Source organism: Kryptolebias marmoratus, linkage group LG5, assembly GCF_001649575.2.
Source record: "Kryptolebias marmoratus isolate JLee-2015 linkage group LG5, ASM164957v2, whole genome shotgun sequence".
In the NCBI taxonomy this organism is placed as follows: Eukaryota; Metazoa; Chordata; class Actinopteri; order Cyprinodontiformes; family Rivulidae; genus Kryptolebias; species Kryptolebias marmoratus.
In genome coordinates, this window is record NC_051434.1 from 20,312,836 (window position 1) to 20,339,518 (window position 26,683).

At 40.5% G+C, this 26,683-nt stretch overlaps 2 protein-coding genes across 3 annotated transcripts; both read right to left on the minus strand.

Annotated features, from left to right (window-relative positions):
• Nucleotides 1-379: 379 nt before the first annotated feature.
• On the minus strand, nt 380-7,814 carry agr2 (anterior gradient 2). Its single transcript, XM_017437440.3, has 8 exons — nt 7,677-7,814; nt 5,292-5,406; nt 5,149-5,212; nt 5,000-5,052; nt 3,479-3,555; nt 2,655-2,718; nt 1,714-1,797; nt 380-621 (listed from the first exon to the last, which is right to left on the minus strand). Exons 2-8 carry the CDS (start codon nt 5,392-5,394, stop codon nt 572-574), a joined length of 495 nt encoding a protein of 164 aa, XP_017292929.1. The 5' UTR covers nt 5,395-5,406; nt 7,677-7,814; the 3' UTR covers nt 380-571.
• A 6,887-nt stretch (nt 7,815-14,701) lies between these two features.
• ppp1r10 (protein phosphatase 1, regulatory subunit 10) lies at nt 14,702-26,321 on the minus strand. Of its 2 annotated transcripts, none has more exons than XM_017437451.3 (18): nt 24,773-26,321; nt 23,264-23,372; nt 23,072-23,158; nt 22,607-22,742; nt 22,474-22,525; nt 21,947-22,036; nt 21,728-21,856; nt 21,533-21,638; nt 20,900-21,003; nt 20,675-20,805; nt 20,014-20,173; nt 19,442-19,585; nt 19,109-19,355; nt 18,294-18,369; nt 17,962-18,180; nt 17,662-17,779; nt 17,215-17,577; nt 14,702-16,071 (listed from the first exon to the last, which is right to left on the minus strand). In XM_017437451.3, exons 1-18 carry the CDS (start codon nt 24,885-24,887, stop codon nt 15,932-15,934), a joined length of 2,526 nt encoding a protein of 841 aa, XP_017292940.1. In that variant the 5' UTR covers nt 24,888-26,321; the 3' UTR covers nt 14,702-15,931. The 2 variants fall into 2 exon arrangements, with proteins under 2 accessions (XP_017292940.1, XP_017292941.1); XM_017437452.3 differs by having other exon boundaries at nt 25,896-26,320.
• Nucleotides 26,322-26,683: the final 362 nt, after the last annotated feature.

A 26,683-nucleotide genomic window follows, 5' to 3' on the forward strand; every position in this document is an offset into this window, starting at 1 on the left:
TCATTAAGAGCACATATTTTGAGCCCAGTTGAGGATAGTTGGCATGTTTTGAAGTAGGGTTTGTTTAATACCTTATCTAACATGTTTAAATCTTAATTTATTTTAAAAAATTTCCACGATGTATAGATTTTCTTATACCAATGAACATTGGTTTAGAAAATTGTAAACTAATTTCACACAAACAAAAATCACGATTCACATTTTAGCAAGAATTATCCAGCCCCAGTCTGAGCAGGCTGGTTTGATTTGGGGACGAAATTTTCTTAAATTGTGGTCACTTCTACAACATCCTTGTGACGGCATGGTTCTTAATCCAACAGACAAGTTTTGTGTTTTCTATTGATACTGGATTTTCTCATGCAAATAAAAGTGCACTCTGTTTTTGTTACTACATTGAACAAGTCAGTGTTTATTCAAATGACACTAAAATAATGTCTTTATCATCAAAAACAGCAAAGTTCTCATCAAAAAGGGACTTCAGAGCAGAAAGAATAAGGTGAAGATGAAAACAGGGAACTTTCCAGTGCTCAGTTTGACTGTGATGTGTGGTTTCAGTGTCTTCTCCTGCTGTTCACAGTTCTGACTTCAGCAGCTTCTTGGCCTTCTGCATGTTGGCAACCACTGCAGAAGAAACAAGGAGCATTTAACGAGAGAAACAGCATTTTCTGTCAAAATACAGCTGAGATCTGCTGAAGAAGCTACAATGGTGTTGTTAAAGTTGAAACATGCAGAACTGAGGCTAAATGCTGAAGAATATGAGCTAAAATGAGCAAAACTGTAGCTAAAAGTTAGCCACCAAAGCTAAAACCCAAAGGGAGCAGAACAACAGCTAAAACCTATACGTAGTTAAAAGGTAGCTACAAACTAAAAGTAGCTAAACAACAGCTAAAAGCAGAAGAACAGTAAATAAATTTAGCTAAACTGTAGCTAAAAGAAGAAGAATGATATCTAAAAACTAAAAGAAGCAGAACAACAGGTAAAAGGTAAAAATAGCAAAATGATAGCTAAAAGTAACAAAACAGTAGCTAAAAATAGAAAAACAGTAGCTTAAAGCAGTAGAACAATAGCTACAAGTGTAGAACAGTAACTAAAAGCTAAAAGCAGCAGATCAGTGGCTAAAATTAGCCAAACTGTTTCTAAAACAGCTAAAAGGAGCAGTATGGTAGCTAAATGCCAATAGTAGCAGAGCAGTAGCTTAAAGCAGCAAAACATTAGCTCGGATTTGCAAAACTGTACCTAAGTGCTAAAAAAGCAGAATGGTAATTCAAAGCTAAAAGAAACAGAACAATGGATGAAAGCTAAAAACAACATAACAATAACTAAAATCTAAACTTAACAAAATTGTAGCTACAAGCTAAAAGTAGCATAGGAAGACAAAAATAAAGTCTGCTGTTGCAGATTTCAGACACAACTATGTTTGTGAAAGAAACGAAAAGATCTAAACACTACAGTATGAAAAATATGACTTAAAGTTAAGTTAATTATTTTGAAAACTAACAGAAATCACAAGTAGTGGGACACTGTTTCAAATTAAGCTGAATGTTTTGATATATGAATGGTTAAAATAGAACAAAGTATGTTTGACTGCAAAAAAGAAACTATAAACAGGAAAACAACAGAGTGAATGCTGACGCAGCATTACACAGCAACTGTGTTTGGGGTCCACAAATACACACAATACACACAGGCAAACCCCACAAGCACAGGACTTACAGAGTTTCATGTCATTGGGTTCATAGGCATACATGCGGTTGGAATAAGGACCCGTGATGTCCGCTCTCACCGTCATTGAGGGGTCTGTAGGAAGATGGTTACTGAGTGAGTGAGAGCACTAACTGAAGGCTTGAATGGTAAATATGTCAGCACCAAGAAATGTTATCATACGTACAACGTGATTGTGAGTTTGTCTGTCTCTGTGTTAGCAAAATATGTCATGAACCAGAGAACAGATTTTATTGAAACTCTCAGAAGGTAATCATTGGTTGTTCATCTACAACTGATAACCCTTTTAGTACCATAATAATAGACATTTTTATTAAAACGCCTTGTCTTTCTTGTCTATTTTGGTCAATAATTGTGTCAAAAAATGCCCTAAGTTTAAATAATTTACACCCTTTTTCCAAGAGAAGCCTAACTTTTAAAATCTGTCAAGTATTTACCATTCTTATGTAATTAAATACCTAAAACTGTGTGTTATAAGAAGAAAAGGACAAAAAAGGAATTTAATTTTCTTTTTTTTTTATAAATTCTAGAAAAGTGCAGATTGATCTGAGACTGCAAAAATCTAATTCAACCTATTTTACAACAACTCAGACAGACATGCGCCACGGTGTCACCAGTGACCACTGTGGTTTTAAAAGGGTTAATGTTAGTATAACTGGCATGAAAAGTGGTGGGCGATATGCATACTTCAAGGGATTTAGACTTTTAATTTAATGAAGCACTGAAACCTAATATTAACATGTAAAATAATTTGCAGCTAACTGATTAAATGGGCAAACTCTAAATGTGTGAGGATCCCCTTTGTAGCTAAGGTACTTCAGGACTCCAGTGTGTTAAAACCAAATGTAGCATGTTTGAGATACTATGAGTTACAGACAAGTACTCTAATCTCTGCTGTTGGTGTAAAGCATCACAATGCATGAAGCCCTTACCGACAAAAATAATTCGTGGAACATATTGCCCATCAGGGGAGAGATGTTTGTCCGTTGTTTCATACTGAAAATGAGAGAAAAAAATACATAATTGAGCATGAGATTTGGAGTTTTTCAATGACTACAAGGCTGATTTTTTTTTTTATTGGTAGTTAATTTTTTGCTTGCTCTTCATGTTGGCAAGTGATAATGAAACAGCTTGTGTTTATTTCTGTTAGCAAAATATCTTGTTTATCTCAGATTTTAATGAAACTTTCAGTTAGTTATCATTGGATGAGATGGCCACCGCAGCTGATTAACTTTAGCAAACACAGAGATGCTATAACTTAGCTAGTGTTGCAGATATTGAAATAAAATTTAGTGTGGTAGTAGCTGAGAATCATCCCCAACACAGACTTTGAGCAATAACAGAGCGCACAAAGTCTGTAAAGATGACGGGTGATATGCATTCATTCAAGGCTTTAAGGATTCAAATACTTCTGCATACTTAAACCGCATCAATTAAAAAAACACACTTCCACAATGTTACATAATCTGCAGTTTTATAAATAAAACTTAATCAAGTATGTTCTTTTATTTAAGTTTAGTTGTAAAGGTGGTAAAAATTGCTTGTTTTTTAAACTCAAATGATGCATTTGAACAACTGCTGAGAAACAAACTAAGAATATTTATATTTTATTTATTGGTAAACATTGAATAGTCAATGAACTGATAGGTAAGAGCTATTTAAAAAAATAAAAAATAAAAACCGGCATCCAGATGGAGTGAGTAACTTAAAACACCAGTTTTGCGGTTAGTGGGATGTGGAAAGTCACGTGACCTACCACCAGATTAAGGACGATGAAGTCCTCATCCAGAATTTTCTGGAGCTCGTTGTTGTCAGAGAACACCTTCTTGAAGGCTGAAGGAGAAACATCAGGGTTAAAGGGATAGTCTGGTCATTTTGGACATGATGTTCTGTCTAATAGTTATCAACAGTTAGTACCTTATCGGCCGTGACATCAGTCAGAGAGCACAGAGTTTGGAGAAAGGGGCAGAAGTCTTCATTCAGAATAGGCTAATGGCTAATTAAACCAGTGCCCGTTTCACATAGCTTTTTAGGTTTATGAAACAACTCTCTCAAAATCGACATACTGTTGTGAAAGTAGGCTGCATTAGCTAATCGTAAACCTCTACACCAAGGGTCTGCAACCTGTGGCTCTGGGGCCACATGTAGCTTTTATTCCCTCTCCAGTGGCTGTTTGTAGCTTCAACCAAAACTGCCATGTGAATGAACATTATTTATAGTCATCACTATAACACAAAGAGGCTCGCTTTAGCAGATTTTCTGTCCAATTTAGTGCGAATATGTGAATAAAACATCTGACAAAATGACACTAACAATACAAGGAGGGAAAGGTGCGAGTCAGTTTGCGCTAGTAGTTCGTTGGTGGACAGCCTGTTAGCCGCTTTTTGATCCCAACTTCCAGCCACACAATTTTCTCTGAAAAATTTAACATTTTTAACACTTTTAAGGCAAGTTGCTGAAGAGGGAAAAAGCAGGAAGTGCAGTTTTGCACACATATTATAACCTGCTACATTATGAGTCATTAAAATCAGATGTTTTACAAGTTTACTGTAAGTCATCATGGGAACGACAATTTAGAAGAAAAGTCTGACCTTTGATAAAAACTTAACAAAAGCTTAAGTAAATAAAGGTTTCAGCCTTTAGCACAACAAATTCAGTAAGTAAGTCACAATTAATTACCCAACAAACTGGTCTAATTACTCAAACAGTTTATTAGTATGCAAAAATAAGGTTTATTATTTATTACTAATGTTACACAATTAGATACACAAGACTCACATGAGCCGGCATAGTTCATTGTTTACATTTTATGAACTCTTTCTTTGTCCTAACATGCAAAATTGACAGTTGACAAATTTATTATCTACTTTTATAGGTAATAGTTTTTAAATGTAGTATTTTAAAACACTTAGTGAGTTGTTTTTTTTTAATTTAAAGCTTCAAGTTCGGTTTTACAGCTCTGGATAAGTTTTATGTAGCGAGACAAGCAGCAGAAATGACTCCTTGCTCCTTGACTGATTTCATGGCTGATAAGATACCAACTATTGATAAGTATTTGACACACCAACACTTCAGAAATTAGTTGACAATTCTTTTAAGTCAAGCTGTAGCTGAACAGGATGCGCAACAGGACGTCACACATGTGCAATCAAGCTGCCCACTCTGCAAACAGCGCACTCGTCAAATTGTGCTGTTTGCTCAATTAATCAAACAGCACTTCTGCCCTCTCTTTCTGCACTCGTGAGGGAATAACTAAAACAAAAGGAGCTTCACCCACCCTGGCTGTGTGGACAATCCACGAGGTGGAACAGGACCATCAGAGGCTTGTTTCTGAAGCACAAACAGTTTCACTTACTCAACTGTCTATTTAAAAAAACAATGTGTAAGAAAACAAACAAAAAAAACAGCATTTTGATTGGTTCTTACCTTGACCTAGACCAGTACAGAGCCTCTTCGTAAGTCTGAGCCCAGATCAACTGGTCACCCCAACCTGGACAGGCATGAACAGTGTCAACATCAGTGATTCCAACCTTCACACAGTCATTTGGTATTATTAGATTTAAACAAACCTCTGGACAGAGTCTGTGGGACTCTCTTGCCAGTCTTTGGGATGTATTTGGCAAAGGACATGGCCACCAGGACCAAAAGAACAAAATACACTGGCCTGACCATTATGAGGGGTGACTGGAACATGACACAAATAACAAAAGCAGGTTAATTAAACTTTGACCATTTTTTTTTGTCATGTGGAAATGACACAATTTAAGTTAAATCTTTACCATTTCATTTTAATTCTGTACTGAGAAAACATTTTTAATGCTTATCTAAAAGCCTAAACTTATTCACTAAATCACACATTCTTGATAAAGGGGCAGGTGACATGAATGCAACCAACCTATACCTAGATTTGTTTTACAGTCTGCTTGAACACATTCTTTCTGTGTTAATGTGGTCACTATTACTGTCCAGATGACCACGGCCGACAAACAGAGCATGGCTCAAAAGTCAAACATCGTTAAAAAATGATCCCGAGGGCCACTTTGACTTAAAGGGATAGTCTGTTAATTTTTGAAGAGATGCTCTGTCAAATAGTTATCAATAGTTAGTATCTTTTCTGTAACATCAGTGACAGAACGGAGTATGGAGATAAGGGCAGAAGTCTTTGTCCAGGCTGGGCTAACGGCTAACCCACGTAAGCCAAGAGCGGACATGTTCGCATAAACTTTTTTCTGATGGTTTTCTCAAGATCACGAGTTATCAATGTCGTTATCACGAAATAATGATTACAGTTTTCTTGAGATAGCGAGGTTATTATCTTTTCTTGAATGCTCACGATCAGTTTCTCAGTGTTCCTAAAACCTTGCCAAGAACGGACTCGAGCTGAAACTGTCAGATCGTGGAGAACCCGACATAGATCAACGCATCAGATTTTACTTCTGTCGAGGTCTGACACGGGCTGAAATTGCAATGTGTTTGTCTTGTAGAGATAACTTTCATATCTCTCCTGCCGGTGAATGGAATCAGGTTTAACACACTCCAATCATCTCGTGATCTCCAGAAAACGGTAATCGTTATTTCGTGACAACGACATAAATAACTTGTGATCTGGAGAAAAAAGTTTATGTGGAACACGTCTGCTTCTGTTCTAACCAACTGAGGGCCTAATTTGTATTGTTTTTGAGGCTTATAAAACAACATGACATACCGCTGTGAAAGAACGCTACGTTAGCTAAGTTTAAACCTTTTGCACTTTTGCATGAAACTCTCTGCTGTTGCTGACTTCTCATCCTTGTTTTTGCGCAAATATAAAGCCGTTTTTCCAATGTCTCGTCACACCGTTACCATTTTCATGGATATATATATATATATATATATAAAGGTAAATAACAAAATGACTGCTGTGGTTGTGAGGTTTTAAAAATAGTGGGTTTCTACTGAAGGAGACGTTCCCATGACTGGCGTCGCTCTCTGGCCAATCAATGGTCGTACGTGTGCTGAGCACAGATAGACAATGTGTCTGCCGATGGTGCCAAGGCTTCTGAACGTATCAGGTCGCCTGATCGACATGTTGAGCCTGTCCAAAAGTTGACCTAACTCCCCACAGACTGTTAAAAACACTTTCACAAAACAGTTCTGGGAAATGGCTGCGAAGATTAAATCTGTCTTTCAGCCACATCTGATCAGTCAGGAATCACTAATTGAGCCGGCCACATCCCACACAGATGGTAGCTTTCAGTATTGAGGTGAGCATAAGAGGCGTGGAGCGGAACTTTTTTGCACTGACATGGTGTGCAAAGCATTACCAATGTGACCAATGTTTCCCTTTTATAATTTTCAAAACAAGTCAATTTAATTCAGTTTAGTGATTCTCTTTGTTGTTAACGTAAACACAAAGTTGCTGTGCATCATCATCGATCTTCTCTTCGGTAATGATTCTGTTTATTGTTGTTTAGGCTTTTAAACCTCATGCCACGGCTGAGTGGTCGCACAGGCTATATATCATCACTACGTCACATTCTTGAGTCTCAAAGCTAGCATATCTTATCACAGGTTGGTTGTTACGGTTCTGTTACGACCTCACTTGGCTGCACAAAGGCACATCAGCAGCGGGCTGACTTCAAGCCCCCATGCAGCCTTGGTCCATTCAGAAATAACATTGAGTCGGCCTGAAGGCGCCTAAATCACATCTTGAAGTGACTATTTCATACTTTATCTTCCTTTTTTCACTTTTTTTTTTGTTGTTGTTGTCTTTTCTTTTAGAGATAAAATTGAACATCAAGCTTCTTGTGTTCTAAGCCTGATAAAAAAGTCATGCTTTTTTTCCCCATATCGACGCTCAATTTGCATGTTTGACACAAATTTACCTGTAAGAAAAATCCATAAAACTTTTCTTTCCTACCCTCGGGGTTCAGCACGAAGACACGGCAGCCTGCAGGACAGGCCTCGTAGCTTACCTGGATCTGACTGGTCGGATAAGCTCAGGCAGGCAGCAGCTCCAGAATCTGGTACCTGGAGCCTCTGCTGTCCCATTTTTAAGCACCTGTCGACTAAAAGGTCCGCCCTCCTCCCTCCCAGTCTCTCTCCCTAAACTGGAGTTCTCCTTTGACTCACAACGCTTTTGTTTGCCAACTAAACTCTACTGGAAATGTTGAATATTTAAGATTTTGGTGTTTTTCTTCCATTGTCAGAGTCAACAAACCTTAGCAATCAGATTACTTTGACAGTTATTTGATATCTATAATCTTACAACATCATTTAATACTGAACAGACTGCTTTTCTTGAACCCATGTTAGAATGATTAATATCCCTCACTCCTAAAAACTAAAAAATAACAACAACAAGTACATTAAATAATTAAAGGCATAGCATTCCTCAAAGTAATGCATATCGCCTGCCACCTGTCATGTTTTAAACTGAGGTGATCTCATCTTGAGAAATGACAGTGCTGCAGCAGTTTTGGAACATTATTCACAATCTCATGCAATATCGTGAGATGTCGTGCTAAGTGTATTTGTTGTAAACAAGTCTCACTTACTACCGCGTCAAAATTGATCTGAATGTCTGAGTTATAGCAGTTTTTGTGTTTTCTAAGGTCAGTTGGCTGTGGTGGCCATCTTGAATTTGGTTGACTACAAAGTTAACCAGTTTTTGATGGACATCCAAAAATTACTGTCTGAAAGTTTCGTTGAAATCAGTCTAGTGGTTTATGAGATATTTTGCTAACAGACAAACAAGGTTAACTCCAACAGTTAATGGCAAAAGTTTTTGAAAAAATCTCATACAGTGATTGGCATTTGGAGCATGTGTTGTGACTGACTTTCAGCTACTACCACATGAAATTTTAGCTCAATATCTGTAAATTTCACTCTGTTATAGCCATTTGTGTGTTTTCTAACATCCAATGGCTGTGGGGGCCATCTTGAATTGGGTTAGGTCCAAAAGTTAATTAGTTGTAGATGAATATCTAATGATTATTGTCTGAAAGTTTCATTAAAATCCGTCAAGAGATTCATGAAATATTTTGTTAACAGACAGACAAAGTTGACTCCAAATAGTTAATGGCAAACATTTAAACAAAGATCTTGTACAATCTGTTGGTGCCCATAATATGTGGTTAGGATCAGTCTCAGCTGCTACCACAACAAATTTCAGGTCAATATCTGTATAATTGACTGAGTTATAGCCATTTTAGTGTTTTAAAGGTCAGTTGGCTGTGGCAGCCATCTTCAATCTGACTGACTCCAAAAGTAAATTAGTTTTAGATGTACATGAAGTGATTACTTTCTGTAAATTTTGCTATAATTTGTTCAGTGGTTCATGAGATATTTTGGTAAAAGTCAGACAAAAAGACAAAAACCTTCTCTTCCACCTTCTCCTCTCTGCTGTGGGAGATAAATAGTTTAATTGTGTTTAATGTTATTGTAGTAATCAGCATCCTGCACCTGGGTTTGCACAGTTTGGATTGGCGGGAGGTGTTTGGCAAAGACCCAAGGACAAGTCAGCATTCGAGGCCTGAACGCTGACGGGCGTCTACGAGATGCACCCATCACACAAAGACACGACTCACTGTCCGACCGCCACAAAGCGGACCAACAGGGCCGCCGTGAAGACAGACACGTCAGCTGGGAAAAGCCAGAATTTCAACCTTTCAAGTCGAGGACACTTATTCCGTGGTGACATGCTTATTTCAATCCAAACAGTTAGAGTTTGCCACAGTGTCAACAAACTGAAAGGTGGAGCAGCTTTACGAGAACCCGGGCCCAGGTTTATCGGCAGGCATCACAGCCGTGTCCTGTTCGCTGCAGCAGGAAGCTTCCTGACAACAGCGGCTTTGTTCTAGCTCCGGCTGCTCTGAGCGGCCGGACATTCGATCTGCCTCTCTCGCAGGCTCGCAGCGTCCAGGCCTTTGTGCTCACAGTCACTCTGAAGACAGAGTAGCTCTACTATAGACTTCGCAGTTCTTGTGCATTTAGTGACAACTGCAGTTCCTGACATTAAAATGGAGAAAAAAGAAGATCATGCACGACTTGTGAGATAGATTTTGTTTTATTTTTTTCATTTGTGTTTTGACTTTGCAGTGAAACTTCCCTAAAACGTCCAAAATGAGCAACATCAAGCAACAGCTTTTTGAGATCTGGTAAAGTTAGGAGAACAAAAAAAGAAAGTCCACCCTCTATCAGTTCATGGCTTTTATGTATCAGGCCATAATAAAATGGTTCTAAAAGGATTCAAATCAAACCTAATGTGAACAAAAACACACAAGAGATTCTACCGTGTCATTATTTAATAAAGAAAATAAAACCAATATAAAAAATCAGAGAGTGAAAAACTGTGTCCAGCCCCTGATCCTGCAGCTTGTAGAACCTCTTTGTAGTGGTTTTCTGACATGGTTGTAGAGGGATTTTGGCCCACTCTTCTTTCCATCGTTGCTTCAGTTCATTGCGGTTCAAAGACATTTATTTCTGCTCAGCTCTCTGAAGGTTGAGGTTCTGGACTTTGACTGGACCATTACCTTGATTCTTTGTTGGTTTTTTTGAGCCGTTCTGTTGTAGATCAGCTGCTGTGTTTGGGATCATTGTTCAGTTTGGTCCAATCCTCAGCTGTAGGACAGATGTCCTCAAGTTTGACTCCAGAGTCCTTTGGTCCACAGAGTTCATGGTCGACTCAGTGACTGCAAGGAGCCCAAACCATCAGCCCTCCACCTCCGTGCTGACAGCTGGGATGAGGTGTTTGTGCTGATCTGCTGTGTTTGGTTTTCTCCAAACATGCTGCTGTGCATTCTGGGTAATCATCTGTACTGTGGTCAGTCGTGCTGCCATGTTGTTTTTACAGAGAAGAGGTTTTCTGCTGCAGCCCTTTCTCTTATTATCCTGTCATGACCTTTAACCTTTAACCTGCTGACTGAGGCCTGTAGAGTCTGACATGAAGCTGATTCCTCTGAGCATTACACAGTCTGACCTTGGGGTGAATTTACTGGAACATCCACTCCTGAAAAGACTGGCAGCTGTCCTAAATGTTTTCCACTTGAGAATAATCTTCACAAAAAGTTTGGAAATGACCTTTGACCCTTCTCAGATTGATGGACAGCAACAGCTGCTTCGCTAAGGTCATTGCTGATGTATTTCCACCTTGGCACTGGTAACCTGATAAAGACCAGATCATTTTTACTACGTCCTGAATCATAAAAGCCTATAAGTGAAAGAAGGTGGACTTTCTTCTTCTCTGTGACTGTAAATGATCTCTGCTCTGCTGAGAAAGGCTGTGAAAGATTTATCCTCTGTATCAAATCATGAGCACAACTCTGTAATCTACACTCTGTGTTCACACGCTTGTGTGGCATTTAGAGGATGGCAAAAGAAGGGTGACACGTTTCAATCAACTTCACTACATGTTAAGATCTCTTTAAAGCGCGGAGCACCAGGTCAGTTTATCGACCAATAACAGATTGATTAAACCTTAGGGGAATTCAGCCGTTAGATTACTTAATCTATACTCCATTATCATTATCAGAGTTCAACAGCTGAATCGGTTCATCACAGGGAATTCTTATCATATTTAAACTTAATAAGGCAATTTTGTCTTTTGCGATTTTATCACAAAAATAAACTAAATCAGATAAAATCAACAATAAACAAGACGGCACAAGAAAAATAAGACTAACACTTAGGATTTCAAGTGATTCTTTGAGAACAATTTAGCGAGATAATAACAAAGTAACAATTAACCCTTTAATGATGTGAAGTAAGACTGATTATCACCGATGTTTGGATTTTCCTTGCAAAAGAATTTAGTGACTTTAGCTAATTTGATTGAATTGGTTCACTTTAGAATTTGTTCTCAAAGATGTTAATAATTCTGCCTGGTTGTCAGGTTCATTTAAGGAAATATCAGATTGAAAATGATTGTTTATCAAACTTGCCTCAGTTTAGGATATGATAACCAGACCTGATATTGCTCTTTCCCAGTCACCCGGTTCAGATGTTCGAGTGCCTTACTGTGGTACAGCTGGGTCGGGGTTTGCCCTTCCTGGAAATGATGCTGTGCAGCTGGAGCGGGCCCTGATCAGCCCGTGGACGGGGTGGCTTCAACCCCAGAGTCAACTGAGGCCTCGGTTGAGATCCACGGCCTGTCCAGACAGTCACCGGGGAGAGCGCAGACTGACGCTCTTCGACTGATAAAGCAGGAGTCGACTGGAGCAGCGCTCTTAAAGGTACAAAAGTTATTATTCTCATTATTTCCTTCTCGTCTGCTGGACATACAAAAACAAGTCTAAGCAAAATGTTTTTGCTCCGGTTACAAAATCCAAGACGAAGACGAACGAGGAGAAGATCATCCCACTAAAAGAACAAAAAAAAAAACAAAAAAAAAACAAGCTGAATTGCAGTCGCCCGTCCAAGGCTTTGTCTTTGGTTTGTTTTCGAACAAGTTTTGCTAACATGACCGGAGCACTCAGAACCTTGGGGTTTGTGCAGAAAGCTTTTATCTCACGCTGTCCAAAGATTCTTTCACTCACAATTGAGTACAGTTCGTGTGTAAGACAAAAGAAGACAAAAGAGGTCAAATTTGTTCAAACACTTGAATAATTCTCTCATATTTTTCACACAAATGATCAATAATCGTTTCTAATATTGCAAAAGGTTCCATCAACACGTAAACAGCTTTTATTTTGGCACAAATCATGTTTTTATCTGAGTCTAGAAGAACGTGCAAACATTATATCGCGACTGATTAGGAGTACACACGTGTCCAAACACACCGAGAAATATCAGGGCAGAATGACGTTCCAGAGAGAGCAGACAAGAAGGATGATGTTAGGTTAGATGTTAGGTCAGAGGTCATGAAGAGGTCAGAGGTCCCGTTTGCTCACTCATAATGAGTCCACTGTATGATCGTTCTCAAAATATTATTTAAAACATTATTATTTTAATAACGTAAGGCTCTAGTAAAGTACAGTGAAGACATGATGATTAAGACCTGCCTTCAGTAAAGGCAGGCAATCATGTAACTGCCTAAAACTGCGAGTTTGTGGGTTCGTTCGTCTGTCTGTTGGCGAAATATCCCATGAATTAATCAACGTACTTTAACAAACATTTCAGAAAATAATCACTGAATGAACATCTACAACTGATTAACTTTTGGAGTCAACCCAGTTCAAGATGGCTGCCACAGCTAGTCAACCTCAGCGAACACTAAAATGTCTATAACTCTGTTAACTTTACATATCCTGAGCTAAAATTTGGCGTGGTAGTAGCTGAGAGTCATCCTCAGCAGGTACTCAGAGCGTTACACATTTGTGTAATATTTTTGCTCAAAACTTTGGCATTAAGGGTTGGTTTCAATTCTGTTTGTCTATTAGCAAAATATCCCATGAACCAATGGATGGATTTTAGTGAAACTCTCAGAAAGTAATCAATGGATGTACATCTACAACTCATTAGCATTTTGAGTGAATTCAACTCAAGAGAACTGCTATCGCTAATAGACCTGAGGAAACACAAAAACGTCAATAACTCAGTCAACTTTACAGATTTTGAGCTTAGGTTTATGCATCTGCAGCTGAGAGTCTTCCTGATCAAATATTCTGAGCACTAACAGATTACACAAAATCTTTGTTTAAAGTTTTGTCGTTAAGTGTTTGGAGTCAACTCTGTCTGTTATCAGTCTGCTGTGTCTTGTTTGGACAGCTACGCCTTTATTTATTGTTTCATTTAGATGAAACAGCAGTAGATACTTTAACTTCAATCAAGCACAGTCCAAATCAAATTATATACATTCATATATACAGCTAATTACGTCCGATTTGGCATTTTTTAATTCAATACCATTCAACATAGCCAAATTCAAAGAATCAGTGATCATCAAAGCTAATTTATATATATATATAAAATTCCTAAGCTTGGGAGAACAAATGAAAAAAAAAGCTTGCAGAGGAAAGCCTGTGAACTCAGTGAGCTCAGAAAAATGAGTCCCCCCTCGTTAAAATTCATTTTAAAATCTTCAAACGCCCGCATTGAAACACCCCCCCTAAATCCAACAGCAGCCTTCCGTTGAAGCTCTTCATCCAGTGAACTGAATCAATAAAGGCTCCCAGAGCTCCTGTGCACCAGGATGTGGAGGACGTTTAGTGCTGAGGTGTCCCGTCCTGTCCCGTCTTCGTCCGTTCCACTCCGTCGTTGCATGTTGTACCAGCGCTACGGTCAATATTTGTCCTCATGGGCAGGGTTAGGACCTCTCCCATTAATGTTTTACGTTCACCAGCTGTGCTCGGGCCCCACCCTGATCACACGGATCTGATGCTGGGCTTGTGTGGAGGGAACACACACACAATTAACCATGTCTAACCCTAATCCTCATTAGCAATCTCTTGCAAATTTGGTACAGTGACATTCCAATGTATCTTCAAAAACTCTTATCAATTTAACCAAATTTCACATAAAAAACAGAAAATATGTAGATGATTCATCTCCTGCGGTTACATCTGCTGTGATACGTTTTCTATCCACTCACCCCGGGTGTGAACGTCCTTTTAATTTTCAGTTTTTAATGATTTATTTGAACTTCAACAAACTTTAAAAAACAAACTTAAACTCATTGGTTTTTTTTTCTCTCATCTGCACAGGATCACAATTAAGCCATAAATAGGCTCAAATACATCCATACGATCACCCAACTCTGTTAATAAGTGGTGATGAAGGTTCATGGGTGTATTTTAACTTCTTGTTTGTGATCATGATTGACTGCAGCTATTAGTCTGTCTTTGCCAGCATAAAAAGGATTTGTCCCCTTCAGATGAAAAGAAATTGGTTTGGCTGTTCAGAAACAATCAGGAAACCCCAAGACTCGAACTGGAGACTGCTGGAACACCGGTGTCTAGATTTCCATCAGCATGGACAGAGAGGGTCCTGCTCCAAACAGACACCTTCAAATTGGATTGAAATTTGCAGCTGTCTAATTAAATAAAAGGATGCTTCAAATTAATAGTTTCAGGGTGTGAACACTTTATTTTTGTATCTCCGCCGCTCCCTCAAAGAAAACGGATAATAATATCCTTTGCAGTTAATAAATAATTTGGTAATGTTAAAGAAAAAAAAAACCTCTCAGGGTCCAAAATATTTCTTGCCCGAACTATCTAGTGTCTAAATGTACAGAAAACACTGCTGCGTGTATAGTTGGGCATTTATTCAATACACTTGTACAAAAAAAAAAAAAAAAACTGAACTGAAAATGAATATGTATGAATCTTTGTCCTATGTTCATACAAATATTTTATATTAACAAAACTGAAAACATTTTTCCAAGTTCAAGACTGTATCAAAAGAAAATTACAATAATAAAAAAAACAGAAGGTGGAAGGATCAACAAGAAAACATTACATTCTTAGTCCCATAAGAGACAAAAAAAAAAAAAATTGTTTTCACAGAAAACACTTGCTCCGGGTGATGCACAGAGGTATTTGTCATATCTAACACTGTCTACACAAACCCTCAGTGGGTCCACATGAGAACACACGACTTCCAGGCAGTAGCTAAGGGAATCAGGGCCGATCACAGAGATTGTCACATCATATGCTGATCAGCTTCAGCATCATGTCATCACATTCAACACCGACTGCACGGAAAAAAAAAAAAAAAAAAAGCTAAAAAAAGCAAGAGCTTCCAGGTGGGGTCCGCGAAGTTCATCGCTGTGTTTCTGAGAGACCGGGGAAAAAACGGGAAGTTCTTTTAAAAGTCCGAGGAAGGACTACATTCTGGGGGCCTCGTCTGTCTAAGGTGCTTCCTAAACTTAGTCCGACATCAGTCAACGCGTAGAGACGGTCTCCATCATGGAATCTTTCTGTACAAACCATACTGGGGAAGTAGTAAAAGTTACAGGGAATCCCAAAGCAGCAGCACATTTGGCACAAAGTCCAGAGGGTGGGATGGGGGGGGGTCACGTTAAGAGGGGAAAAGCTTGTGTTTTCAGAGAGAAGCTCCTCCATTTTGGTCGGCCGTGTTCCTAGCAGACGACATAGTGGTCAGGCGCAGTGGCTTGTTTCAGTCTCACAGTTAAAAACAGGAAAGCCTCGCCGGCGCTCGCCTTCCCGCCCCCTGCCCCCGCGGTCTCTCAGCTCGTCGCTCTGTCGGCCGAGGTGGGCCGCGCTGATTCGTGTCAGTCAGTTTCGGTTCGAAAAGGAACCAGGACTCCAGCAGGAAGTGGGGGACGAGCCAGCTAGTGTCCGTGCTGATTAGGTGGGTAGTTGGGTGGGAGCGGGGGTCCGTTCACACCGGGGTGGTAGAAGGCACAGTTGCTCTCGTACCTGCAGCTTCCCTTCATCATGAAGTGGCGACACACTGGCCTCTTGGACATGTCTGCCAGGAAGAAACAAAGACATCAGTTACCGATTGTTGCTTTCTCAGCCTCTAGCTTGAGTGAGCAGAAACGGGACCGATTCCTACAGTTTCCATTTTAAACTTTCATTATTTTCTGTTCATTTTTGATCCATTTTATGTCAAAATGTCTGTAACTGAATACAGGAAGTTTTTATTCCCCATTAATAAATAACAAAAAATGTCTCTACGATACTTCCTTCACAGGGATAGTTTGTTCATTTCAGGACTTAAGTAAATGTTCACATACGTTGGTGTACAGCAACAAACTGAACTAAATGTCATGCAAATATGATGTTGAATATAAGCTAATGTAGCGTTCTTTCACACAGGGAACGTTTTCTAAGCTTGAAAGGCAATAAAAGCAGGCCTTTGTTTGGCTAGCTATTAGCCCGGTCTGGATGAAGACTTTTGCCCTTTTTTTCCCTCTCTCTGTGCTCTATGACTGATGTCAGGGCTGATAAGGCATTAACTATTAGTTAGAACATTGCTTAAAAAATTAAAAAAAAAAAAACCCACCAGACTATCCCTTTAAGGATGAACAAGGTGCTAAAGTAGGATTATTTCTCCTTAAACTTAGTTTTATTTTATTTATGAGAAAATATCACATTTATATTCCCTCTAGTTTTGCCATTTTTGATTAAAATCCTATAACCGCCAAAATGCAAACCTGACTGAATTAATATTATGTTTTTATTTAGGTCCTCATACAAGAGTGTATGTTTGTCTGCTAAATATGATGACATTACAGACGTTATATATATGGTGCCTCATAAAGAAGGAGCTCTGTTCTTTATTTCAGTTTCCCCAGACAGATATGGACCAAAGATGACCATCATGATGACATTTTTTTCATATATATGGTCGACACAAAACAACAACAAAAAATGAAAACAACACACAAATTCAGGCTTTTATTTTTTAGAAAATGCAAAAGGTAAAGTCTGGATCCACTAATGTTTTTCCGGACCCTCTTTTCTTTCATCCACACTAATCTAGACCTAGAAAACGCTAAAATTAAACTCCCGACGTTTCCACAGTTTTTAGGCCAGTGCAGGAACCCTGCAGCTGATCCGGTCTCATGAGTTCCTGTCAGTACCTCTGTGCTGAGCTTGTGCCACGTACCGTTCATGTTGTTGTGTCCTCCTCTGGGGCCTCCTCGACCTCTGCCCCTGAAGCCCGGCTCTCCTCCCCGGCCCCGGCCCCCTCTGTGGAAATGTCCTCCTCTGTGGGCCCCCCCTCTCATGAAGTCATCGCCCCAGTAGTTTCCGTTGTCTCCTCTGCCCTGACCCGGTGGCGGTCCCATCATGCGGGGTCCCCCGCCGGCGTTGAAGGGCGGCCCGTGGTTGTGAGGCGGCGGCGGCGGGTGGTTAAAACGGGGACCCCCGGGCGAACTGTTGGGTGGGTATCCTCCGTTCATTGGCATTTGCATGGGCATGTTGTTCATATTGTTCATGCCTGGACCGTGTCCCAGGAGACCCTGACTGACTGCAGGGGCAGAAACACACCAACGAACAAATGAATAAGACAAACGGAGCAGAGGACGATGTCACACTAAGAGACGAGGATTACCTGCTGGAGGTCCGCTCTGATTCTGGGTCTGCTGCAGGGAACCCAGCAGCTGTTTGATCTTGTCTGAGAAGTCTGGCTGTTTGATCAGGTCCTCAGCAGACTGGTTACCAGACGCCCCCTGATGACAGAAAACTCTCATTAGCTTTACATCAACAAATGTGACCCACAGGAAGAGAGATGATGAAAAGAAAGCCCATCCTCATTCAATTCTAGGCTTGACTTAAATAATGCTGATTAATTACATTAATTAAAAAGCCGTAAACCAGCTTCTTGTGACGAACATCTGTATGAAACACTCACCATGATCGATGAGAGCAGCTCCTGCACGTTAACAGCCGGAGCCGCGGGGTTGCTGGCAGCGCTGGTTGCCTGCGGGCTGCGGGAGCTGTTACTCAGGTTAACCATGAGGTTGGCCAGGACGGGCGGGAGCTTGGAGTCACCGCCCGGGTTCATGGCAGAGTTCGGTTGTGACGAAGTGTCCATGGGCTCAGCGTAACTTTCATCCAGCATGGAGGAGTCCTGTGGCGAAGACCAGAACTGACAGTTAGGCGACAGTACACGCATCGGGAGCGTTTAGTTCATCAGGATAAAGTGACACGAGGGAGTCATGTTGTTTTTTATTGTGTGCTAACCTCGTCCAAAGGGATGAGCCGGGGAGGCATGGGCTCATAAGGCTCTGGATCGGGTTCATGTGGGCTGTCAGGAACACTGGTGAAGAGAAAATTTGGGAACTCATTAGTACAAATGAGCTTTTAGTTTAAAACAACAAAAAAAAACAACAACAAAAACTACATTTCACACAAGGTGTTTTTGTGCCGTCATGGATTTAAATAAATCAATTCAACAATGTGCTGCTGTTTTACATGCTTGGTGAACTAACAGGAAAACCAAGCTGCTTTTAAAAATTACACATTGTTGTCGTGTATATATTATTTTTTATTACTTCCTTTGTTTTGCTGCTTTCCATCATTTGGGCAATAATGTCCAATTTCAAACGGACGCCACAGCTAATGAACATTAGCAAACACAAACATAGCCATAACTCTGCCAATTTTACAGATAGTAAACTAAACACTGGTGTGGTAGTAGGTTTATATTTCATGCTGTAACGGATCTTGAAATATATGTAAAATTAACTTAATTATAACAAGTTTTTGTTTCCCAATTTCTCCAATAATTAATTTGAGTTTCATTTAAGTCCATCTAGTGGTTCGTGTCATATTTAACAAAAAGACACGAGCAAAAACATGTAAGATCCTATGTGTTTACACCGATAAATGCTGCTATCTGCAACTGCAAACAGCAGTCACAGAATGGTTTTTTTTGTTATTATTTTTGTGAATTATCTTTAGATCCTGTGTTATATTATTGAGGCTATGTTACCCAGCTGTGGAGTTTCTGACTCCTGCATTGAGTTTTAAAGAACTGATTGTGAGCAGCATCACACCTTTCCTTGCTGAGGAAGATCTCCTGCAGGATGCCCATCTCGCGGTCTCTTTGGGTGAGCTTCTCGGAGCTGTTGGCCCCCGGGATCACCAGGCTGCCCGTCAGAGTCAGGGGTCTCGGCTGGGTCCAGGGCACCCTTTCCTCCATGGCGTCGTGCGAGAGCCGTCGGGCCATCTCAAACGTCTGCCTGTCCATCATGAGTTCTCGTTTGGCCGCCTCACCAAAGTCCTTAATCTTGTTGACGTTGACTGAGGGAAACATCAGAAATGTGCAACGTTTGTGAGTACGGTTCTATTCCGCTCAGACACCGCGGGACTTCCTGTCCGCTTCTTACCTCTCTCTGTTTCATCCAGGTCAAAGTAGAAGTAGTGTTTGAGCTGTTCCTCCTCAGCCCAGTGAACAGTTTTCTTCTTCTTGCCCTTCTTTGTCAGGTTTTCTTCTTCTCCACGTGGTTCTGCCAGGGCGTTGGGCTTCTCACCTACAGCGAGAAAAAACAGGCGCCGTTTAGAGCTCGTCTTCTCCGGCAGTTTACTCAAATCTGATGCAACGTGTCCAAGTTGGAACAATAACAAACACCAGAACACAGCTTTTTGTGATTTCTGTTTTGCTAATTGGGCAAAAACTGGTCACTGGGCAGATTTTAATGAAACACCAAAATATTCACTGCCTGCACATCTACCAGTCACTGACATTTAGAGTATCCCCAAATTAAGATGGACACCACAGCTAATTTACATTTTTCCCCCCAATGACTGAATAAAAGTTTCAAAACAGTTTAAAAAAAAAAACTCTTTTGTTGAAGTTTCTCTGGGTCTGCGTTTGTTCAACTAAAATCTTGTATAACATTAAGGAGGTTCAGAAAATTCAGCGTGAAACTTTTGGTTCTACACGTTTTTTGAGCCGTACCGTTGTTCGAGGTCTCTGGGTCCTCGGGAGGAACTGGAGTCCCGGGCTGCTCCGGTTCCTGTTTCTCATCAGCAGAAGTGATGGATGAAGCCGTTTCTGGAGATGATGGCTTAGCAGAAGATGAAGAATACCCAGCTGGTTTGTTGTCGAATGGGTTTGTCTGAGCAAGAGAGCGAGAAGTGAAGTCAAGTGAAATTTATTTATATAGCACTTTTCAGCAACAAGGCGATTCAAAGAAAAACAAACAAACAAACAAACAAAAACCATAATTGACCAGGAAAAAAAACAGCTCAGCAATTTACAGTAGTCAACATTGGATGTACATCTACAACTGATTAACTTTTGGAATCAGCTTGAAACAAGATGGCTGCCACAGCTGAATGACTTTAGCAAACACAAAAATGGCTATAACTCAGTCAATTTGACAGATATTGAGCTAAAGTGACTAATGTGACTTTTTATGCTCAAAAGATTTCTAAGTCAGCGTTAGGTACGCCAACATTAGCAGGGTTTTTTTTTCAGAACTGAACTGTACATGAACAGGCAGGAAATGGCCAAATAAAGTATACTTTCAAAATGTAAAGGATTAAAGCAAATTATACTACTAATCACGCAGCATATTTTGTGGGAAGAAAATGATATCTTGTTCATAAGTTCATACCTTGTTTGACGTAGGTGAGACAGCTTTGGTGCTGGCGGGACTGGTAGCAGTAGGTGGCTTTTTCTTTTTGATTTTGATCCCAGGCACGGGGGCAGAGTTCAGGGCATCCAAAAACCCTGTGCCCTCCATCGCTGCGGTGACAACACAAGACAGAAACACTGTCATCTCTGTCAAACACGGGCTAAGAAAACCTGTATGGCTTTTACAGGGTGCGTCTGAACTTACGTGGCGCTGGAATAAGCTTAACTTTGATCTCTTTGGTTGAGTTCGAGGGGGTGTTTAAAGGTTTGTATTTTTTCTCCAGAGGTGGCGCATCTGAGGGACCAGAGCTGTTCAAAGAAAAATGAAAAGTGTTAGTACCCGAGTCAGCCACCGGGGGGCAGCAATGAGTCAAGAGCATGTTCAGAGAAGATCAGAGGAGGAGGAAACAGGACCGGATGAACTGATCAGAAAGACAAGCTCTGTCTTAAGTAAGGTGGTGGGAGACAGGAGGACAGGACAGTTCCTCCCAGCAGCCATCAGGCACCTACTTTAAGCTAACCGTTTGCTATGTTTAGCTAGTTAAAAGCTAAAAGTAGCACTATACTAGCTAAAAGTATTAGGTACTTTTCATAGCCTTTCCTCTTTTAGCTCCTAGTTTCGCTCCTCTTAGCTTTAACAACTAAGTTTCAGCTTTTTCAGCTAATTTCAGCTGAGTTGAGTTCATTTAGCACTCACTGAACATTTACAGAAAAGGCAATTTCTCTAGTAGATATACTACTTGATAATACTTGAAAACGTATTAAATCAAAACCTTTTCTGTTGCAACAATGTGAATTGAATAATGTAGTGTTTTTGGCAGACAGAGCAGTGCTGTACCTCGGCCTCTTGAGAAGCGGGGGCTTTATGTTGTACTTGTTGCCTATCTGTGGGGCAGAGGGTGTCTTCTTAGCAGGGGTCGGGTTGGGAGTCTCCATCTCTAGTCCTAAAGAACAAAACAAACACAGACTATTAGCATCAGTTTGTGAAAACGTCCACAAGTCACTGCACCAGCGCTTGTCAGGTGAGCTGTACCTATGGAGCGAATCTTCGTATGGCTGGGGGCGTGAGCTTTCGGTTTCTCCTTCTTTTTCTCTTCATCGCCACTCTTCTCTTTCAGGTCTCTCAATGGCACTTTGCTCTCCTCTTTCTTCTTCTTTTTATCTAGAAAACGAGCAGAAAGCGTGAGACAACCTGTGTTGGTTGGGGGAGCCTCCCAGTTTAGAGATCAATAAGGGAGCCGTGGGTCTGTACCGGCAGGAGAGCTGCTGTTGCTCGACACACTCTGGGAGCGAATCGTAGCCATCCAGCCATCGACGAGCACAGCCGCCAATTTCCTCAGATCTGAAAACAAAGTTCACATTATGATTAGAATGCAGATATTTATCCACCTTATTTCTACGACACATAATGCCTGAGTTATGGTTGCAACTTAAACTGGAAGAATTGGAAACACACTTTTGTTTGGTAAAAATAAATGCTTTATTGTAGAAATTACTGACCGAAACACGGGGACTCACTCTGTTAATTTATAGATTTGTACCTAAAGCTTAGTGTGGTAGTAGCTGAGACTGATACCTGACACATACTCTGAGAAATACAGATATTTGCTTATGGCAGCAGGTACTGGTAGTTCCTAAACTACTGGAGTTAAATGTGTTGAAGGTTAAAAATCAAAGCAGCTTGGCTACTTTGCACCTATAATCCATCCTACAGTAGAGCCACCAGGAATAAGGCGGAAACAGGAAAGTTTGGACCTTTAGAGGGAGAGGGAAACTGACCTTCTGTCTCTGCACTTTTGCTCAGCTGCTTCACCAACTTGGCAGTGTTATTCTGGGGAAAAAAAAAAAGATACCCGGTTAGACTGCCGAACTGTGCTGCACACTGTAGGCGTGTTTTAGATGAGCTCAGCACCTGTTTGAGGTGGTCTACTTTGAGAGGCAGCTTCTGTAGCGTGAGCAGGATGAGCTGAAGCAGAGGGGTGTTGTTGGTAGTTTTAGAGTAGGTGAGCCAGGAATTGAGAAGCTTATAGCCCCCGACTCTGATAAACCTGGAGAGAAAGAAGAGCAGCTGGTTTTAAAACATACAGCTGCAGTCAGAAGATCCATCTACTGAACAGCATATTACATTCGGGCTTCATATTTTAAAAACAGAAATTACATAAGTAAGCACAGACAGACTGGATTAAACAGAATTGAGTTTATGAATATTACTCATTTTAATATGGGGAAAAAACAAGTCCTGTGTGTTTATTTTAGGAAGGTGATTTCTGAAAATTCAAATTAAAGTAGATTCAAATTGTAGATTTATTTCAGGCATTATAAGTTAGAAGTAATTAAATTGCTCTAACATGTAGCTGTGAATATGTCTATGACCTACCTGTTAAGGACATCATGGGATTTGGTCTGCAGCAGGATGTTGAGGTACATACACCTACTGACCATCTTACAGGAAGCTTTCATCAGCCTACATTAAAAAAGGAAAAGGCATTGTGGTGTGATTATCGCCCACCCTTAAAGAGTCCTGACCCAAACATCAACAGAAAGGACACGTTTGATTTTAGTCGCTCACCCAAACACCTTTGGGACTCCTTCCAGGCTGCGGAGCTCTCCATCCTTCCCCAGAAGGGCCTCGACACCTTTCAAAATCTCCCTGGGGTCGACTGGTCCCCCCGCCATGTCTGCAAGACAAAGAAGTAGTCACACTGTGAGATCCCAACAGAACAGAAGGCTGGAGCTTCATCTTCAGGTCTGCGCAGGAGAATCCCACATGAACAAATATGCTCTTAGGCAATCCTTTATGAAGTATATGTTCATTTCCTTCACTATGCAAAAAGTTTCCACCCGGACCGACATTGGCTACCCTCCACTTTCAAGCATCTCCCGTCACAAAGCAACAGCCAGACCCCCCGAATCCAAGGCTTCAACGCCACAAATCACTGAGCTGCTGCAGCACATTCATTTATTCAACAAAAAGGCTCCTCAAACCAGCTCCCAGAGAAGTTCACTTTGGAGCAACACCCTAAATTACAACAAAACATAAGTTACGGAGGGGGACACAAACCAAGATTGACTGAAAAGCAGAGAAATATTTAGTTCCAACCATTCAACAGCCTGTTAAAAAGATTCAATGTTTCATATTCAAGCTGAAACTAGTTCAACAGGAAAGTCGATGTACTGAGTCCTCCCTGATTGTGCTTGCATGACAAAACTAATTTACTGTTTACTGTCAAACAACAGAGACACATTAATTTTATTTACAAGAGTATATTCCATACTATAAAAAAAATCAAGGTTACATTAAACAGCAAAAAAAAGTTTAAATTTTCTTTATTTGCCCCAATAATAAAATATATATTATGTATTCAATATCTCTTAATGTTAACATTAAGAGCCAAAACGTTACAAATTATTTTAATAGGTAGGTGTGTTTAACCTCCCCTGGTGCTGTAAACATCTAAATAAATTGGTAATTTTTCAACAACATAATTAACAAAAAGGGAGGAATTTAGAGAAACATTAGTAGCAGTTTACATTTTAATTGAACAGACCTCAAACCAGTGGAACTCAGACATGTTTGATTAACTCAACAATCAATCTCACTGTAACCTAATCCTGTCATGAGATGGGGCCGTTTGGATTCCACCGATATTGGTAAAACTAAATTATATTTTAAAAAAAGACATGAACTTCTTTTATAGAATCAGCCCACCTGCTCTATGGACGGCGTACTCAAGAGGTTTGTCCACACAGAGCAAAGCCTATTAACCATGCAGCATAAAAACAAACAACAAAATCGGGATACTGAGTTTACACCGTCCTACAGAACTCAAATGTACAGTTTGTGATGGAGCGTTACATGTGACACACACAGAAAACAAATGGTTAGAATGGACACGCCGGATGTTTATTATTTTTACCAGCTCCATCTTTGACCCAGGTCAGCGAGGTCCACGCAAAAAAATAGAACAGCAAAGCCAAATTGCAAACACTTGAGTTGATGTTTTCTTGCAGGATTAAAACTGTTTCTGTGCCCCTTTCCAGCTCCCCCGAAACATCAGATTAAGGTTATAGCTCTTACCAGCACAACTGATGTAAGTGGAAGTTTTATTTTGTCTCGCACCTCCTCTCAACACCGCAAATAACTCACACCCTGAAAATATCACAGTTATATTACACATACACACATTATTCATATTATTATTTTAAAGCATCGCCCCTGCATTCATGGGATGCCCTCTGGCACCTCTTTGTACAGTTTGTCAAACTACACTTGTATGCAAGGAAAAAAAACTAACTAGGCTTGTTACAACAGTCCTGAGTAAGGCAGCAAAGCAGGTTTATCAAAAGAAAAGCAAGAATAATTTTAAAAAGCATTGTAAAACGCACTGGATACAGTCCCCCTCAGCCTATAAAGAGCTCTTTATGTCTAAATTGACAGAGAACAGGCCTGCTTCAGCTCTGAGCTGCTAAAAAAAAAAGAAAAGAGAGAGAGAGAGGGAGGGAGCTAATCACAGCCCTCCCTCCGTTAACCACTTCCAGGACGGATCTACCCCCTCATAAACAATGGCTGTCGGGGAGAAAGAGCTCGCGGACGGGCCCCGGCACCACGCGGGCGTCGCGGAGCCCCCGAAGCCGGACCGCGGCGTCCCAAAAGAGCTGCTCCAAGAAGACAGGAAAGTAGCCCCCTAGTCCAAGGACGGGGGGAGCGAGCCAGGACCAAATCCACTAAGGTCTGAAAACTCTCCGGAGGACACTGCGCTGAAAGCCCCCCGCGCCGCTCTGTTTTTCATCATTTTCAACACAAGTGTTTTCATAGTCATGTGCCCTCAAACTCCCCACCAGCGCAGTCTTTATGTGTAGACTGCAGCCCTATACAAATACAGGCAAAAAGTCCGACTTCATGGTCATGTGCTGCCTTCCTGGTTTTATGCTTAAGGCAATCTTTATGAGTAGATTGCTTATGGTAATTATGCGAAATCCAGTTCATTTATAGTTTTTTTTTTATTTGAACAGTTTGTTCATTCCGTCTCACACGCAAAGGCACGGAGCGAGTCCGTCCACTTCGCGGTGTGAGCTCATACTAGAAGAACAAGCTATTATTCGGTGCCTGCTAGCCAGCTACCGCTAGCTAGCCTATTATCTACAACAAGAATCTCATTTTGATGAATGTCGATTCGATTTAACTTCAAAAATCAACTTACTATTGTTACTATAGATCCTCAGCGTCTCGGGTATATTATGGTGTACTTTTTCAGGAACTTATAGCTCACATTTCATCATTTTTATGTCGTTTTAATTTGCAAATGAGAGACTTCTCATGGGTGGGGCTGTGACAGCTAAATGCTATGCTAGAGCCTTTCCTTCGGGAACTGGAGGCAAAAATAGTAATCAAATGTCCATTACTTGAGAAAAAAATTGAATTGAGAAAAGCTGTTCAAAGTCCTCAACGATTCAGTCTTCGGCGAAGCAAATTGAAACCTGCAGAAAAACACACAGAAACATAAATTTACTTTTCAGTTATTAGTTATTTATCCACGTCTGGAACTACAGGCGTTTTCTTTTAGTTTATCTATTATTAATTCGTCATTAAAAGACGGCTGTTACAGTCACGAAGACTACATTTCTCTGACTTGACTTACCTTTGACTAAATCCAGGAATGAGCTAGGCAGGGAGGGACTTACCGTTTTATACCGCGTGACGATTTTGACGTCACAGCCCGTGTTTTCGTGCAGTTTCGCACTAACAAAATGGCGGAAAGTCGTCCTTCCCTTTCTAGCAAAGGGCGTAATGGCGCGTGTGACGCAGTGGGAAATGTTATTCTCGACGTATCTACAGAATTTCACAGTTAAAGTGGTTAATCTTTGCGTTACTGAGTAGATAATGAAAGACACAAAGCCATTTTAATGACTTTGCCGGATTGTATTCATTTTCTAACATAGAAAATCGGTTATTAATATTTCATAAAGATGGCGACTGTTTTTTTGGTCA